The 19,418-nt window shown below is 50.2% G+C and overlaps 1 protein-coding gene across 1 annotated transcript in view; it reads right to left on the bottom strand.

Annotated features, from left to right (window-relative positions):
- Window positions 1–19,418, bottom strand: part of HEG1 (heart development protein with EGF like domains 1) — a gene marked incomplete at its 5' end in the record, with an annotated part of 88,936 nt that overhangs the window by 32,994 nt on the left and 36,524 nt on the right. The window contains 8 exons of the mRNA XM_081085407.1: window positions 15–175; window positions 416–474; window positions 3,506–3,609; window positions 9,242–9,361; window positions 10,047–10,163; window positions 12,153–13,499; window positions 14,184–14,426; window positions 18,361–18,708. Of these exons, the coding sequence (XP_080941533.1) occupies window positions 15–175; window positions 416–474; window positions 3,506–3,609; window positions 9,242–9,361; window positions 10,047–10,163; window positions 12,153–13,499; window positions 14,184–14,426; window positions 18,361–18,708 (2,499 nt within the window). The remainder of the gene's footprint in view (window positions 1–14; window positions 176–415; window positions 475–3,505; window positions 3,610–9,241; window positions 9,362–10,046; window positions 10,164–12,152; window positions 13,500–14,183; window positions 14,427–18,360; window positions 18,709–19,418) is intronic.

The following is a 19,418-nucleotide window of genomic DNA, read 5'->3' as shown; positions in this document are numbered from 1 at the left end:
GGCCGTTCTCTCACCTCTAAAGATGCGCCTCTGAGATCCCAAGAGCTGGCAGACCTCAGCAGAAGACCTGCAGGAGTTGGCACACCTCTGCATCCCGTCGGCCAGGTCAAACAGCGTCACGTTGGAGGCCAGGGAGAAGGTGGTCTGCAGCGACAGGACCACGGCGCTGGACTCTCTACGGGCAAAGCGTGTAGGTTTTTAATTGCTCTAAAATGACACGTGGGCCCCACGGCTTTTGGAAAATGAGCCGTTATCTCCATTGTCCGGTGAGGGAATGGGGCGGCATGAAGGTCCAGTGACTTTGGCCCTGGGTCACCCTGTGGCTTGGTCAAAACAGGGCCCGGGTTTATTGCTGCCACCCATGGGCGAATATCCTCCCCTTTCTATAGACTGGTTCACAGGCGAATGCACTTACCCTGAAGCACGAACTGTGGATCGGGTATAACCAGGTAACATTGAAAAACACATATTCAGCTGAAAGGAAGAACAGGTTTGTCGTTAACCGTGAGCTAGACAAAAGCCTTAGGGCTGGAACCGATTTCCTATTCACGGTGTTAAACGGGCATTTTCCAGCCATCAAGTTATCAGCAGGGGGCTTTACAGAGGAGGGTGTCCTCTTTGTGTTCCCTTCTTAAACGCCTTCCTGCTCCTATTCTGTGGCCCCGTGAGTACAAAGGGAGAGAGGCAGATAGTGAATCAGTGGGGCAAGTCTTGGCAGGGACGGATGTTCTGAACAGCGCCCTTGGATGCAAAACATCTTCAAAGCGGCAGATCTCTTCTAAGACCCAGGGTTTCAAAAAACTCCAAGGCAACTGTTTATTTGGACTTCGCACAGTGAGCGAGCCTCACGAAAGGGCTGGTTCCTTTCCGCGGCCCCAGGTCTGGCAGGCCCCAAGCAGGCCCCTCCTGATGTACAGCGGGTTGACCCAACTCAAAGACAGGTCCCTCGGCAAACATGGGCAATTACATTACGTGGGTCAAGGACCCTTTTGTTGAGAGCAAATTAAGAGTTACTCTGCCTGTTTGCCTTGTGCCCTCAGAGAGAGCAGGAACCCCCTCAGGGTGTAAAGAAAGCACCAGGCCTGCTTCCCTGTCCCCCCCGCCCCCCGACCCCCACCCCATCCCCACTTTGGGGCCAGGGATTCCTTCTAGGCAGCAGAAGGTCTCAATACCTTGGGCAGTGCAGACGCACCTGGCCTTACGGCCCATGTGTCAGGTACATCTCGCTCTTCGGAAGAAGGATTCAAACAAGGATGTTACCAGACCTTTATGGCTTCGTATGACACGGCTTTGTATTTTGATAGGCAGTGATTCATTACTAGCATCAGTTCTTAAGCTTTCCCCCTCCCAGGTAAAGACAGAAGTGGCGCGTTTCAGAACAGAATGGCATCTTGGGAAGGGCCATTTGAGTGGCTTCTCCAGTCACTGCCTAAATCTCCACTATTTCCTGGGGTTGAGGGGGGGGGGGTGTGTCACTTCACTAATAAGTGATGGGCTGATACTGGGTCCAACTTAACAAGCCAGAGCAGCCTCGGAGCGCTGTGTAATGGAAGGTCTGCCCCGTGCACGGCGCTCTCAGCCCTGTGCTATGTTACAAGGAAAGACTGACCAAGAGGCAGGTGTGGTGGGGTGACAAGAATGCCAGGTATAGTGTGAGAAGACGTAAAAGTAGACAAAAACCTGCCATCTAGTAAAAAATTAAACCCTGCCCCAAGAGAGGTCTGCCTTAGGCTCCTGGGAGGCAACCTCTAAGCCTTTGGAATGGCCTGCCTTTGTTTACCCGGGGGCCTGGGCCACTCCAGATCGTCTAACAGCATGATTGATGGTGAGGGCTTTGAGTTATAGGGAAACCCCTGGACCTCCAGCGGGGCTGGGGCCCGAGGTCAGCCCTACGGGCAGTTGGCCATGTCTAGGTATTGGCTCTAAGTTAGTGCCTGTGCTGCTGAAGTGAGCACAACATATTGGCTCTAGACACCAAGATTCAGGTGCGCTTCCCTGGCTGGCACACTCCATGAATATTGCGCACATCACAGCCCAGAGGCGTTAACCCTGTTCATGGCCCCGTGGGGAGAGGACGGCCAAAGCACCGCATCGAACCCTCCGGGGCCCTGTCCCACGCCTCTCTTCCTTGGCTGGCTGTGACCTGGACCCGTTCACTGTAATGAACCATAACCGCGGTGTAACAGCTTCAGGCGCCATCTGTGAGTCCTAGTGAATTGTCAAATCTGAGGGTGGCCTGGGGATCCCTGAATTTGCAACTGGTGTCAGGCCTGAGGATGGTCTGGCGGCCTGTTCCCTAACCTGGCACCTGCTCAGTGTGAGCTCAGGCAGCATCGTCAGCTTCCAGGACCTCCGTTCTCCATCGGTCATGGTGTCAGAACCTCAGTGAGGCACCTGTCACACCCTGTCAGAGCAGAAGCGCAGGAGATCCGGAAACAGAACTGCCATCTAAAGTTTGCAAATAAATTCCACAGTCCTGTAAAGTCCTCGAGGTTTTGGCTAGTACTCTAACTCTCACCCATTCAGAACAAGTAAAACTGAAATCAGAAATAGACTGATCTCTAAAACTTATTTTAATGGCAAACTTTGGTTTTCTAGACACTAAATCTTAGACTCACATAGCAGCCGAGAGGCAAAATATACTGTTTCATTTCATCTCTTCTTTCTTCCTCTCCATTTTCCTTCCTTCCTTTCTTCCTTCCTCCCTCCCTCCCTCCCTCCCTTCCTTCCTTCTTGTTTCCCTGACAAAAAGTAAGCCGAGAGGGAAAGAAGAATAAAAGGCCCCTCGATAATCTATGTCAGTGGTTCTCAACCTTCCTAATGCTGCGACCCTTTAATACAGTTCCTCATGTTGTGGTGACCCCCAATTTCATTGTTACAAATTGAACATAATTAAAGCATAGTGATTAATCACAAAAACAGGATGTAATTATATATGTGTTTTCCGATGGTCTTAGGCGACCCCTGTGAAAGGGTCGTTCGACCCCCAAAGGGGTCGTGACCCACAGGTTGAGAACCGCTGCTCTATGCAATGAATACTCCCCCTGGGTAACCAGGACTGACTGTTCCGCTTTGGCACTCCCTTAAAGGAAAAGGGCGCTATCCTCTCCATGTTCCTAACCCCGAGAACGTCACACAGCAGGTCGGCCGCGGGAGGGCCAGCAGGATGCTCTGGGTCTTTCCTCTTCACCGACAGCTTTCACAGGTTCACGTCACCTACACGTCTGTGCCTGTCAGTGTGCACATGGAAAAGAACCGGCAACCCACCGACAAAGGCTGCTGGCGAGGACACGTTCGAAGACACCCTCCTCCTGGGGACCACTGCCTCCCCACACCGCCCTCTGGCTCGGAGAGGCCTTTATTCTACCCCGAAGTTTACCTTTCAAACGTAACAGACACAAACAGCCCAGGAGACACAGCCGACCCCCAGGAGGCTCCCAATCCCCAATGAAATCTATTCTAGAAATCAAAGGCCTAGAAGTAAGATGCCTTTCAGAAAACTTACCGTTTTGGTGACCTCACTTTCAACTTCATGTAGGTCCGAATGTTTCTCCACGGTGGAATTAGGAAACGTTTTCTTCAATTTAAACTCTGTCACAAAGGTTCTCACTGAAAATGAAACCATAACCCGTTAGGCTACACGAGAGGTTGACCTACACACGGCTGGGTGCCTGTAGATTTCGAGGTGGCTTTATCCCACCTCGAAGACCATCTCTGTGCAGTTCTTTCTCCTTGAGGGTGGAGACCACCTCCCCTCTCTGGGCGCCTCTCCATGACGGTGAGCACCTACTGAGCTGAGCTGATGGCTCAGACTGAGTAACTCTGTGGGCGAGAGACTCCAAGGAGCCCTTTGTGTGGAAGGGAGGGCTGCTGAGAGGAGCCTTCCTGACATCTCTCTAACGGCCTTCCCATAATAGATGCCCAGTAAAGCTGTGACAAAGAAGAAAGATGAGCTGGCCGAAACTACATAATCCCCGGAGGGAGACATGGGGCTAGACACAAAAAGTGCTCCTCAGGCCCCATAATGCTTTATTTACTGGAGGCTCAGTACATAAAATTTGTGCACAGGTAGTGTCCCTAGCAGCTGCCGGCTGTCAGCCAGGGCCTTCATTCATTCCACGCCACCCCCTGGTGGTCAGCACACGTCATAGCGAGCAATCGAACTCCCAGTCGGTCAAACACCCAAGGGGACACTTTGTATATTAGGTTTTATATAGAGAGAGATTTCAGAGAGGGAGAGAGAGATAGAAACATCAATGATGAGAGAGAATAATTGATCAGCTGCCGCCTGCATGCCCCACACTGGGGATTGAGACTGCAACCCGGGCATGTGCCCTAACTGGGAATCGAACTGTGACCTCCTGGTTCATAGGCCTACACTCAACCACTAAGCCACACTGGCCAGGCATAGCACTTTAGAGCAAGCATGGCATGTCAAACTTATGGCACACGAGCCACATGTAGCCCATAATGAATATTTTTGCAGCCCAGCCAATATAATGGTATGTAAGAAACCGGTATGTTTTAATAAAAATTTCGTAACTTAATTTTTACAGTATCCCGGTATACATAATTATTAATAATGAACTACAACATTCGCTAATGACTGATTACTATCATTGTGTTGCATTCATTTCCCTTACATGCCTTACTCACAGGTGCACCATTTCTCTCCACTAATACAGTGGGGCCTTGCCTTATGAGTGTCCCGACGAACGAGTTTTTTGAGATACCAGCTGTCTCTCGGCCGATTTTTTGCACTGAGTTGATAGAGTAATTTGAGTTAACGAGCTCCTTAACAAGCTCAGTCTCGGAACGAATTAAACTCATAAGTCAAGGCCCCACTGTACTAGCAGCAAATATTTTAGCAGCCGATTGCCACGTCATTAGTCTTGTACTGACTTGTTTGGTGTGAGCAACAAGAAATATTTCGCTTTCAGAGAATAAGAAAAATAGGTTTATCTGCATCATGCTTATTAATTTGTGCAGTTATTCAGTGTCTGGTAAGTTAATGTTTAAGAAAAAATATTAATTTTTATTAAAATGTTCTATTATTTTATGTTAACAATTACTCATTTATTTCAGCCCTTTGTATTCAGCATGTCTCTATTGAAATAAAACTACGTTTCTATGAAAATTGAAGCTTTTGTTCTTTTGCGGCCCACATAAACTTAAACCTTGTTTATTTGGCCCGTTAGCCCTTGAGTTTGACATGCTTGCTTCAGAGAGAGGAGAGCTCTTGCACCCTAGGTCTTTCACCAAATCAACACATCCTCACGTTCAAGGGCATGCTTAGGTTTCCTCTACTCCTTAGAGCGCCCCATCAACACCTATTCCTTCTGTTCAGAGGAAATGCCCACTTTATCACTGTAACTTCCCAAGGATGCGCAGCTCCCAAGGGCCAACATGAATATTGAACCTCATGTTTGCCCATCTTCCAAGTCTATCTACACCTCAGCCCCCCGAGGAATTGCCAGGTCATTAGTCTTGTACTGACTTGTTTGGTGTGCGCAACAGGAAATATTTGCTGTTCTGAGGACAACCACGGGGCTACAGAGAAAGGCTCCAAACCTCTGTAAGGGGGCCCCACTCCAGGGGGCCGCCAGACTCCACGATGACAACCATGTAATGGAACGACCCATGTTCAGGATAATGTTGGATTCATACATGAAAGCGAGCAGCCCCACTTTCAAGGCCCATGTCACTCATAATATAAAATTCCAGTTAACATCAATTTGTGCTGATTGGGCCTGAGGGGAATGGAACTTACAAATGGGCAGACAACCAAACATTAGTACAGACTGCTTTATATCTGGCTCTTATCTTCTTTTATATTAAATTCCTATCTTCCCCTCTGGACAGGAAAAAAATAATAACCCGAAACACAGAAACCCCTGAAGCTGCTTTTTCACAGGAAGCTTGCTTGCTGAATTAAGAAAAAGGCCCACAAATGAGCCAGGGAAAACATTTAACATCTTATACTTACTGTCTGAAGCCCTTAATCCTTATTTAACATCTTTTTGCTTGTTCTACAGTTCAGTGGAGCCAGCTGCTTAGGACTCTTTCTGAGCAGCAGGGAGCTCTTTGAAAACATTCTTGGCCAAATGAAAGCATTTCAGCATGCTCTAATTTGCATGTTCCTCTGATGTTTATGAACAATGAAGTTAAATGACTTGAAAAGGGAAAGATGATTGTTAACACAATCGACGCACTCTCCTCCCAATACTGGTGCCCCGGGACACTCCACACACAGGCTTCCAGAACCCTCATCTGCTCCTTCATCTGTACATCTCACAGGTCCAGGCTTATATCCAGACACTCAGTATAGAAATATACAGGTTGCAAATGCTAAGTACACAAATCTCTTCTAAATCATGACAGCAAACGTGACCTCCACTTTCAGTGTGAATGTGCACGTGAAGATGGCGTCACATGGCATCCTCCCAGCCCCTGCACTCTCCCTGGCACACAGACATCCTCATGCCTGCAGTTATATCACTTGGCTTTCAGGCAACTTTAAAAAAATATATTTTTATTGCTGTCAGAGAGGAAGAGAGACGGAGAGAGAGATAGAAACATCAATGATGAGAAAGAATCATTGATCAGCTACTTCCTGCACATCCTCTACTGAGGATCAAGCCCACAACCTGGGCATGTCCCCTGACCATGAATTGAACCGTTACCTCCAGGTTCATAGGTCAACATTCCACCACTGAGCCACACCAGCCGGGTTAAGGCAATTCTTTACTTCAAATTTAACTATTGATTTACACAGGTTATTGAAATGATTTTTTTTAACACCCATACTTATTCCTTTGTATTCAGAGTAGTTTATTATTTTCATTGCTTTCAATTCTAGACCAAGTGGCCCAAGAGGCTAAAGACTAATGTTAAATGATACCTCCTGTCTGGAGGACTCTACCATTTTCTTTTCTTTTCTTGGAGTGCTCCTGAACACTACCATTTTCAAAACTTGCTCAAATACATTATTTTATTTGATGTTCACAATAAGCCTGAGTGGGACGCAGACCAGGGGGCAACCTGGTTTTACAGATGAGGAAATTGAGGCTCAGGGGTCATGGGCTGCAGGTGGTGGCCCTGGGGCTGGCAGCCAGGCATCTGCATTCTCGGACAGGTGTACTTTACACACCGCTTCCGAACAAAATCATGTCCACCTTCTCCATTCTTAATCCAAAACTCCTGGCTTATAGGGTGTAGCTAAATGGAATAGGTTCCCCAAAAGCAAATAAACTATTAGAACAAGAGGAATTCTGGATTTCGACTGGTATCTAATATTCCTAGATTTTTCTTTCTTTAAATAATGCTTTGATTTAACCCCTGTATTTTAACCAATTTTCAAAATCCTACCATTAGTTCAGTAGGGTAGCAACTGTTGAAATAAATTTCTAGGCCCAAGATGGAGCTGCTCCTGCCAGGGACAGCTTTCATGCAGGCTCTGCTGGGCCAGAAACACCGTGTTTCCAGCCAGCCACTCCCCAACACCAAGCCAGCCCTGAGCTCTATACTTATTTCCTCGTTCCTTAATTTTTCTAAATAAGGTCAGATATGCAACCCCCGCCAATTACACCCTGTTTCCCCCTCGGTCGCACTTCTAACCTTCTGTAACACTCGCTCTTGCCCACAGTCCCTCAGGCGGAGTGCTCCGCGCCTGGGAGGCCCTGCGCTCCCCTCCATGGGTGGCTTCCCTTGAATAAAGAACCTCACACTCGTTACTAGTTGTTTTAGTTTTGTTGTTTGACACAACCTTCTAAAAAGTCTGATGATTCCCCTTAGCCTATAGGCCAGTGATGGTGAACCTATGACACGTGTGTCAGAGGTGACACGCGAACTCATTTTTTTGGTTGATTTTTCTTTGTTAAATGGCATTTAACTATATAAAATAAATATCAAAAATATGTCTTTGTTTTACTATAGTTGCAAATATCAAAAAAATTTCTATATGTGACACGGCACCAGAGTTAAGTTAGGATTTTTCAAAATGCTGACACGCCGAGCTCAAAAGGTTCGCCATCACTGCTATGGGCAATAGGAGTTCATGCAAATGATATTTTCAAAAGACAAAGAAATCCGTTCTGGCAAAAAAATTTTACTGAGCACTTTCTGTGTGTTAAGTATCACACTGGGTGATTTAAGATGATTCAAAGATGAGTCACTTTACCAGCCAGTTTCCTTACTGAGCTTAGATAATAACTCGATGTTCTTCGCTTTTAATTTCTTCCAGTTATGTACTGGGCTTGGGCATTCCAATACAGGGTTATACACTGTGTGCAAGAAAGCCCTTACAGCTAACACAGTATTTTGGGACAGGAGGAATAGTAGGCTGGAAACCTGGCTTCCAATCAAGCAATTGTACACCTGGCCACTTAGCACTTTGTCAGGCCTTGGTCTCCATGTGGGTTGTTTGTTTCTTAATCTTAAAGCAGTGAGTACAGCGAAAATCAACCAGCTTCATGAGTCTTATCAAATTAGGAAACAAAATGTGATAAATTGCATGGTACAAGTATGGCAACAGCTTTGTAAAAATATATCTGCCTGTGGATAATAACATGAAGATTGTTTTTAAAAATGAAAAGAATGTGTGAATTTGGTAGGATAGTCAGGGCTTTTTTCTCTCTCTAAAATGTATTTTTTAAACAACAGAGTTAGAATATTCTTTGATGTAGACATATTTTTTTTCTAACTGCAGGGTGAAATGGTGAAGCAAACAGTTTATGCACAAATGATGGCATACTTATGCAGTCATTAAGAAGTTTGTATAAAATCTATAATAATAAAAGCATAATATGCTAATTAGAGCCGACATCCTTCCGGACAATCTTCTGGACGAAGCCGAGGTTGCGAGGGAAGCCCGGGTCCCGGTGCCAGAGGGAAGCCGGTGTCAGCAGCCAGGGAAGGGAAGGCCTTCTCTTGCACGAATTTTGTGCATCTGGCCTCTAGTTTTTTAATAACATGGGAAAGTATTTAAGATGTAAAATTTGTACAAATATCACATGATTTCAACTATGTAAAGATATAATGCACACTAAAAAGGTTTCATAGAAGGTGCTATCTCTCTAAGTGGTGGGACACGAGGCAGCCTCCACTTCTTTCTCTCTTCCTTAAACTATAGCTCCGACGAATGTTGGTTTTCATTAGGGAGAAAAGCAACGTTACTTTTTATGTCACTTTGCAAAATATAGAGTGGTGTAGAAAGAATCCCAAGATAGACTAACTCTCTTACCCAAATTGCATATTCCTTTTTCCAGCTGGTACCCAATGGGGCATCTGCAGGTGAAGGATCCCTGAGTATTGTTGCACACGGCCAGGGGCGGGCAGGGGCTGGAGAGGCACTCATTCACATCTGCAGAGGACAGAACACAGGCCACACTGAATCCGTATCAGACAGCAAAACCATAACCCAGCACAGTAAGCGCGGACTAAGGGCCCAATGGCACCAGGTGTAGTGGGGCCCCAGAGACCAGTAGGACACTCCCCTCATTCCCAAGGGGCTACCAGCCTATTAAGGGTGGAGGCTGCCATGCAGACAGCTAACTGTAAACACAAGGCAGGATTTGCAAGTACAGAAAAATAGCAGATTTTAATGGAGGGGAGGATTAAGACTGTTTCTAGCTGAAATAGCATCAGCAATAAAAAAGAAAAAAAGACCGTTTCAAATGATATCTGGACTAAGACTAGAAGAACTTTAATAAGCAGCTGGAGATGGGTGGTGGTGAGGGGGGGGGGGGTTCTAGGCTGAGGCACCAGCACAGTGGAGGCCAGAAGAGCAAAGCAGAGGGGTGCTTGGGGAGCTGTGCAGGGCCCAGTGTGGCAGGAGTGTATGGAGCCCACAGAATGAGGCCAGATCGTGGAGACCTGCCAGCCTCGCTGTCCGACACTATTCTGCAGACGACAACGAGCGTGTTAACCTCAAGTCAGCAGGGCATCAATTTAAAAATCTTACTCCCCTGCATTTGGAGAAAAAACGAGCCTGCTGCCTCCCGATGTGCTACCGCACTGTAGACCCGGGAGATGGCTTTTCCTCTTACCCACACCGCAGTCCTCCCCTTGCCAGGAAGGTGAGCACACGCATCGATGGCCACGGCGGGCGGGGTCCACAACGCATTTCCCATCGTGGAGGCAAGGGTTAGGGGTGCAGCTGTTCACTAAAACACATTCCAGGAACAGAGCAGTTAACCGCACGGCAAATGTAAAGGCAGCCCTCGGTAAATATTTAATCCTCCTGGCTAATATTTGATCCTCACTTATTTCTGTTTACTTGCCCTGAAAGGCCACAGTAGGAACACAGAGTGGGTTCCCGAGAGGGGCGACTGAGACGCAGTGGGCCTGGGTTCCGGCGCCCGCTGGTGGGCAGACACGGCGCCGGACAACTGGACCCTGAGCGCAAGAACCGGTTCACATGCTGCTCACGGGTCACTCCGCTCAGGACGGACGATTACTCTGCCTCTGTGATACTTGGAAAATTCTACTGGAACTAATGCCCATTTAAAACACATATTAAGGGGAAAAGGATCCCTGATCAGCCATCCTCCTGCAGCAAGGTTTCCCTGTATCCGAAAACCTCACAATGCAATAACATGCGGGCCTCCACATGCTGTGCCCTCACTTAGAAAACCGACTGCAGGTGAGCATGACCGTGCCAGCTCAACGAGCCCTGTAGGGTTCATCTGGACCCAGGGATGCTCTGGCTTCAAGGTCACCTTGGACTCCCAGCTCCCAAGGGCAGTGGCCACAGCTCTGTGCGTCGGTCTGTGTAACCTGCATTGTCACACTCCCTAGTCAAGGTTTCTGACATATACATAGAAAAGCCAGATCCCACAAAATAACTGCATCGTCTCCAAGGAGAGAATCAGTGGTAGGATGAGAAAAAGAAGGTGGAAGTCAAGGTCTCTAACTCCAAAAGAGTGACCCCGAAAACCGATGGGCTCACCCTAAAGATGGTGCTCCTGCCTGCGCCTCGCTGCTGCTCTAATAGACCTGAAATCAGCCATCTCAGCTCAGCAGCGACCAGCAAGCACTGAGCCCCTGGGTCCTGCTGCCGAATGCACATCACCAGCCAGCAATGACGCTAACTCCCCCCCACAGCTGCCACTGCAATGGCCACAACCAGCGAAGGGAGACGGTGCGTAGCTGGCTGCTGGAAACAAAGCCCTGTGAACTCTGAAGCAGGGGAAGGATCCAGCTTTCGTTTCCCAGAGCCGCTGGGATCAGAGGGGGCACCGAGCCTCATGGTACCATGGGGCTGGCAGGCGGGGCATGACCCTCCAGCCACCAGACTGCTGATGGCTGACTGGGGGAACCCTGCCACTGACAGTCCCTGCTATAGTCACCACAGAGCACTTTCCTTAGGGCATCATCTCCATTTCACCCCATCAACACCGGCAGCTGGCCTTCCTGGGTCTGGATGAGCCACGTGTACAATTTTAAACAGGGCATCAAAAGACAGATCGTCTTACTTCTACCTTTCCTTACATGACAAAGAGTCATGTGTGTACCAGGAACTTCAAGATAACCTCAGGCACAATGCAGTCACTATGGGACAGATTAGTCCGTCACCATCTTATTGAACATGCCCACCTACCCCCCCCCCCCCCCCCCCCCGCCCAACACACACACATCTACCAGCCAGCAACATAATCTGAGGGACAGGGGCCAGATTATGGACCAAGGGAAGCCTCCCTGGTGACTGTGGAGCCACCTGCCTGGCTCAGAAGCGCGGGCTCTGACCGGGGAGCAGCCACCGACGCACTCCATGCCTCGGCCAGGCCACCTAAAGCTTCTTGACTGTGTTCCCTCTACCCTCCCGCCCAGCATCGCGGCCGCCCCGCTCCAGGAGAGTTAAGGGCGTGCTCAGAAAGCTCTTTCAGTTACGGGACATTACAAGCGGCTGCTACACCGTCTACTGATGTCGCCCAGCCAGTGGCATCCTCTCCTCCTTGTTCGGGAGGAATTACGTAACTCAGGGGTGAGAAGATTAGGTCCACGGTGACATTACTTTATGCTTTAGGTGCTTCTACAGGAAGCACTGGAGATCATCCAACGCTGTAACACTGTGCTGTTGCCAACAGCAGCCGCTGCCGCACACCCCACGCACCCCCGCCCGCACTCAGTGTGCCCGCGTGACTGTGTGCTACCTGAGGCTGGAGACGACCGCGCCGGGGGTGACTGCGTGCCCCTCTGAGCACGGGAGGTGGCTGCCGGGGGAGACGACACTTCGGCCGGAGAAGCGTCTGTGCTCCTGGGAGAGGGAGTCGTCCTGAGGAAAGGGGGAGCCGGGCTGTCCCCTTCGGAAACGCCCGGCTCTGTGGTCAGTACTGTTGCTGATGTGGGTGCACTGGTCAGGGAGCTCCATCGCGTGGTGTCACCGACAGGCGCTTGGCTCCTTTTAGTGGTAACGACGACTTCTGTGGAGATCCGTGGCGCTGGCATTTCCGGGCTGGTCGGCAAGAACCGTTTCCCAGCCGTGGTCTGCACTGCGGCGGGGCCGGCCATCGGAGTGGCTGTGCTTGAGGAGGGGCCGGGCGTGGGCACGGGGGGAGGGGGCGTCTTGGGAGTGGTGGCTGTCCACGCTGGCGGCGTCCGGGCCAAGCGGGTGCTTGTGGCTGGAAGGGTTGGCTCTGTGGAGGACTCTGTTAAAGCGGGGGCCACGGGGATCCCCGAAGCAGAGCTCACGGTTTCAGCTCCGGTGGCCTCTGTGGGCAGAGACTCCCAGCTCGGGGGCTTTGATTCGGTGGCCACGTGTTCGTGGTGTGGGCTGCTCTGATTCTTAGGATCTGCTGTTTGACTGCGGGAGAGCATTGGCACCGACGATGCCACTGTTGCCGTCCGAACTGGCGTCACGGGAGTGTCCCTGGCCCTGGGCAGGGCCAAGGTAAGAGATGAAGGCGAAAGGGTTGCCTGGGACACAGACACTGAGACAGGGGCAGGGACTGTCAGGGATCCGGGCAAAGGGGGTGGCGAGGAAGGCAGAGGTGTGGGCGCGTCGGGGGTGGACTCCCGTGGGTGAGCGGAGGCCCTGGTGGATGATAAGGTGGAGGAGAGGGGCTGGTGGGGCTGTGACCCTGAGGGTGGGGGCAGCGGGGGCCCCGACGAAGGGGACGAGTCACTGACGGATCCAGTTCGTGTGCCCAGGAGGTCCAAGGTGCCCGACGTGTTCACGGCCGGGGTGTAGAATGGGAGGTGGGCTGGACGCAGGCCCAGTGACTCCGTGGCAGGAGGAGCCCCTGCGTAGGAGGAGCCGTTACTTCTTTCCGTCTGAGCCTGAGAAGAGGGAGGATCGTCCGAACGTGAAGAGTTTGAGATCTTCCCAGAAGAGGTCGAGCTCTCCCTCGCGTCCGGGGCTGAGCTGTTGTCTGTGATGGACAGCAGCGCTCGCTCCCCTTTGGTGAAAGTGGAGGAGACGTAGGTGTGGTCTGTGTGGTGGCTGGGAGGCCTCCGTTCGGTGTCTGTGCCGCCCGCCGGATGGTAGATCATTCCAGTGACTGCAGAGGGAAAAACCAAAGTTAGGTCAACGGAACAAACAGGCAAACCCCTGGACACCCACTGAGGACAGACGGCCCGTGTCCGATCGGTGAGCGCCGGCGGGCGAATCACTTCCTTTGGAGACGCGGTCTCCGAGGCGAGCTCTCCGAGAGGCCGCGCAGAAGGCAGGCAGGCCTGCGTCTGAGGGCAGGCTCACCTCCGGTGAGGAACGCGGTGGCAGCAAAGGAAATGGTAAGAAAAGAGAAGTGGAGCCAGGGCCCAAAGAACAGGGAACAGGCCCAGATTCCTTCCACAGGCCTTTCTTGATAAAAGCAAATGGGTATCTTAAAAGCTCTTAAGACCCCAAATAGAACAATTGTTATGTCTAAATGGAAAAAGGAAAACCCTCCCAACTTTCCATTCTCTGAAGAATGAGAGATTTCTTTCCCAGGAGGCTGGCCTGAGCTGCAAAGTGGCTGTTCTCTTTTATCTAAGCATCCTGGCAGACACCACTGGCACATGCCTTAGGTAAGTTGGGGGGGGGGGGGAGGGCTGGGGAGCGGTTGGGCGGGGGAGAACCCAGAAAATTCTCGTCCTAAAGAGCTTGTAAGGTGCTTGGGGTGGATGCGAACTTAATCACTCTGGGGCCGTGAGCAAGCTGAGAGATGAGCTGAAGGAGTGCGGGGAGGGATCCAGCTCATCACCTCTGAGAGCCTTACCGGCCGCGGTCACGTTCCCATGTGGAGTGGCGCTCTCTGCTTCTCGGGGTGCCGTCCGGGAGCGCCCCTCATCCCCGGAAGTCCGGTTGGTGACAGATCGCAGTGTGCGCTCCCCGTTTCCAGTGAAGGTGGCTGAAGTGTGGGGGCTGTGAGCGCGGGCTCCAGGTGTTCCCTCGGACCCCTGCTGTGTGTCGGCACTGACTCCCAGCTCAGGACTATCTTCAGTGGCTACAAGAAGATTAAAAAGGGGAAGACAAACACCACAGGATTTCACTCATATGTGGAATCGAATAAACAAATGAACTAACTGCAAAATAGAGACAGACACAGATAGAAAGTGGGCTGGCAGCTGTGGGGGAAACGAAGGGATGTTGAGCAAAACAGAAGAACTCATGGACCGGACAGCACTGTGGGGATTGCCGACTGCCGGGAGGAAGGGGGGTGGGAGGAAGTGAAGAAGGGCATAGGGGAGATAAATGGCGATAGACAGAGCCTTTCACTTGGGGTGGGGAACACTCAATACAGTGAGTGTACAGATGATGTGTTGTAAAATTGTGCACCTGAAACCTGTATACTTTTGTTAACCAGTGTCACCCCAATAAATTCAATAAAAAGGGAATTTTTTTTTTTTTTAAAAAAAAGAAGATTGAAAAGAGGATGACGGGTCAGTGCAGGGGGCGGGGGCCAATGCAGGGGAGACAACAAGGGCATGGACTTGAGTCTCAGGAATAAGCCTCGTTTCCTGGGCTACGTTAACCCGAATGCTCCCTGGGTTTCCTCGGGGTTTTTATCTGAGGAAGCCGGGCGTGGGGTGCTCCTGCAGACGCCTGTCAGTGACGGACACGCGGGAGGCGCCGCGGGTCAGCATGTGCAGGGGACCTGGACTCATGGGAAGGTTTGGTACTTAAGTGACCAGGATCAATATTGTGTATTGCTGGGCGATACATAATAAACAAAGTTTGTGTCAGGAACATGGGTGGTGGCTGCGGGGGAGGTGAACAGTGGGCAAAAGACTAACAATCCTACTGGGGCTTTACACCTTCTGATGAGACCGAGCAGGGAGCCCACATGACCCCGAAGGCTCTCACCTCCTGGTAGGACCAGCGAGGCGTGACCTGACACATCCATGAGAAATGGTATGTGATCAGAGGTTAACGGTAGGCTTGGTGTGCGTGTGTGTGTGTGTGTGTGTGTGTGTGTGTGTGTGTGTGTTCTGGATGCATTTGTTTTATTTTCTTGGTGGGGATGGAATAGGGACAGGTGATGCGTGAATAAATATCCCTTTCTTCCTTTTTTGGGCATGGAAGCGAGGATCAGTTTTTCTTGGCCTAACTACTCCATAATCTGGCTCTATGAGAGAAAACAGGCTCTTCTCCTGGTTCTTATTTTTGTTCCCAGACCAGACTAGCTCCTGCTGCCCCATGGACACACCCCAAAGGAAAACGAAGGTAAAGCTGAGGGTTAGGTAGGTTCACCTCGCGAGAGGTCGCCTTCACTGAGAGACAGGAGTGAGTGGGGGACAAAGGTGCACAGGGCCTGGAGCAGCACCCAGGAGCCAGGAACCAGGGGAGGAAGTTGCTTGACTCGGACTGAAGGGCTTAGGGGACCCATGGAAGACCCGCCGGGGAGGCTGGAGAGCTGAGCGGATTGGAGCACAAGTTCCCGAGGTAAAGCAGACAGGGCCTGGGGTGGGGAGACGGAAAAGACCTGTTAGACAAACATCAGGCAAACAGCCCCATCAGGCTGACGGACACCCCCGTGGAGTCATGACCTGGAACAGGGGCTCCATCTGAACCCAGAAAGGAAGCTGGAGAGCTCCGAAAGGCTGGCTGGCAGAGTCAGCTCGGGCGATCAGAGGAAACTAGATAAGGCACCGTGTCAACCGCAGGGGAGCGGTTTCAGGAATGAGGCTATTCCGTGTCCAGCACTTTATAACCAACCCCAAGACCTGCCCAACTGTCTACGAGGACCAGCTGAGCAAGCGCTGCAGAGCAAAGGGTCCTGAAGGGAAGGGGAAGGGAAGGCTGCAGGTTTGAAGAGGGACAAGTTCCTGGTTTGAAAGGGGACAAGTCTGAGCCCCACAGTAGTGAGGGTGGAAAATGATCCCTTGGTTCAGGAGACAGAGAATGCATTTTCCATGCACCGAAATAAAAGGGCACACGGGGATCCTCCACCCATATGTGTTTTCTCACATCACATCACATGAGCAGTTACCACATGCTAATTTTCCTCATCAATTAGGATGGGGCAAATGGAGACGTTATTTATTATTGGTGGTGAGGAGGTAAGACTTTAAACCTATTATACATTTAAATGATAAGTTAATGCATTTTTGCTTTAGTCAGCATACAATTCACATGGATAAGGCTGCTAATAGTTTTTAAAAATTACCCAAAAACATTATTAGGAAGGAAAATGAAAAGAAAAGTTTTCTCACATTGATAAGTTGGACTTCATCAAAATTAAGAACTGTTGTGCTGCAAATAATGCCATAGGAAGTGAAATGATGACCCAAAGAACGGGAGAAAATGCCTGCAAATCATCCTATATAATGAAAGGCTAATATGCAAATTGACCGAATGGCCAAACAACCAGTCGCTATGACACGCACTGACTACCAGGGAGCAGACAATCAATGCAGGAGCTGCTCCCTGGTGGTCAGTGTGCTCCCACAGGGGGAGCGCTGCTCAGCCAGAAGCCGGGCTCACAGGCTGGCAAATGCTGCAGTGGTGGCAGAAGCCTCTCCCGTGTCAGCTGCAGCGCTAAGGATGTCTGACTGCCGGCTTAGGGGGGCCTAAGCCTTCAGTCAGACATCCCCCGAGGGCTCCCAGACTGCAAGAGGGCACAGGCCAGGCTGAGGGAGCCCCCCCCACCCTGAGTGCACGAATTTCATGCACTAGGCCTCTAGTATATCTGATAAGGGACTGGCAGCCAGAATACACAAAGGACTCCTATACCTCAAAAAAGGACGAATAACCCCATTTAAAAATAGCCAAACGATCTGAGTGCACATTTCCAAAGAAGATATACAAATGGCCAATGAGCACATGAAAGGATGCTCAGCTGGAAAATGCAAGTCAAACCCACAATGAGATACCACAGCACACCCATCAGGATGGCGATAGTCAAAAAAAGATGGGCTATAACAAGTGCTGGTAAAGATGCTGAGAAACTGAACCCTTGCACACTGCTGGCGGGAAGATAAAGTGGGGCAGCCACTTTGGAAAAGAGATGGACAGTTCTTCTAAAGGTTAAATAGAGTTACTATTTACCCCACAATCCAAGAGAACTGAAAACACAAGACCACACAAAAAATTAGCACTAGGATGTTCGCAACAGTATTATTCATAATAGCCCAAGGATTTTTTAAAAACCTACACATCGATCAACTGATAAAAAGATAAACAAAACGTGGTACCTCCATACAGAGGACCATCATTTAGCCATAAAAAGGAATGGAGAACTGACACAGGCTACAACACAGACGGACCTTGAAAACATTATGCTGAGTGAAGAACACAAAAGGCTACATAGCATATGATTCCATGATTCCATTTGTCGAAAATGTCTAGAATAGGAAAATCCATGGAGACAGAAAACAAATATGTGGTTGCCAGAGGCTAAAAGGAGGGGAGAATGGGGAGTGACCTCTGGCACCGGGTTCCTTTCTGAGGTGATGGAAAGTCTTCTGGAAGTAGATAGTAGTGATGGTTCCATGACTTTGTGCATATACTAAAAACTACTGAACTGTACGCTTTAAATGGGAGAATTGTGTAGAATGTGAATTATATCTCCCTAAATCGATTACAAAAGAGAGTTTCCCTTGATGAGTGCCTGGATAGGGGGTGAACTGTGGGACTGAGGCAGGTATGAGGGTGTGAGGTGGGCTATAGGGAGTGGAAGGATGTGGCCAGGGAGGTCCCTGGGCTCCCTGTGGGAGGGGCGGGTGGCAATAGCAACTCTGTGGCGATGTACCAGGAAAAACTGGGGGCCATGCAGGTGTATGTGTATTCACCAGCTGGAGGAGGGGCCTGGGACCACTGACACTAGAGGAGACTGTGGCGCTGTTTCCCTGGCGCCTGGCCCTGTGGTGCTGCAGAAGACCTCAGGCCTGGCAAGCCCTGTCCCCTCCACGGGGCCCAGTGTGCGCAGGGGAACTCACTCGAGCGTTCACCGCGCGGTGCTGAGGACTCCAGGCTTTCTGAGGAGGAGGAAGATGAAGGCTCGGTGGCCAGCTCGGCGCCGCTCCCTCCCCCCCGCACGGTGTCACTTCCTCTCGGCTGTGGGGCAGAGGCTGAGAACTGGGTCAGGACGGAAGAGTTCACAACTCCAGGGTAGGAAGTAGAGCTTCCTGTCACATCTTCAAATGTCTTGCTGTTGGTCAAGATCCAGTGTGCGGTGCTCTCTCCAGCTCCACCCCACGGGACTGACCCAGCCACAGACTCGGTCCGAGACACGGGGCCCCCATTCTTCTTATCAGAGCCGCTGGCCTGCTGGGGTCCTCCAGGGACTGCAAGGTGTGGGGGGAAATGCCGTTACATGGATGTGAAAGAGACCCTCCACTACTGAGATGTGAGTCCCCTCTAAGGAACGTTCCCTTGAGGAGGATCTTGCATAGAATTTATTATATGTGTAACCTGACATGCATTTTCATTTTCTAAATAATTAATTCAAAGCTCTTCCATGTCCGTAAGATAGCAACACTGAAAATAAACGTGATGAAGAGGGGAGCTCTTAACCTGCATGTGCAAAGCGGCAGAAGGGCCTATATATAGGCTTGAGTATTATATTCTCTTTCCCCAAAGGGGGTCAAGGGAGAGAGGGCATTATGCCCAATAAATACAACACACCTCAACACAGGGCTCGGGCAGAACCCTTTTCCTAAAACAGTGCTATTATTCATACAGACTTTTCCAATTTTGCTGTAGGAATTTGGGGAATATATTTATATCTGCACCGTGTGTCCTGACAATCCATAAAGTAAGGCAAACTAGTTTTAGAGAGGCCACCTCTCCTTTGGAGACAATGCTGCAGTGACAAGACCCACTCAGCAGTGAAGGGTCCGAGGCTGAGGTTGCAGCTCTGCCTAAACCCCTGGCCCTTGGTTTCGCCATCTACAGAAATGCAGGAGGAATGCCTGCTGGACACACTTCACACTGTTTCATAAGGTGCAAATCACAGTGTGATGGCATGATAAACTAGAGTAAATATGATATACTA

Source organism: Myotis nattereri (assembly GCF_964212035.1).
Source record: "Myotis nattereri genome assembly, chromosome: 3".
In the NCBI taxonomy this organism is placed as follows: domain Eukaryota; kingdom Metazoa; phylum Chordata; class Mammalia; order Chiroptera; family Vespertilionidae; genus Myotis; species Myotis nattereri.
This window is presented reverse-complemented; position numbering and strand designations above follow the sequence as displayed.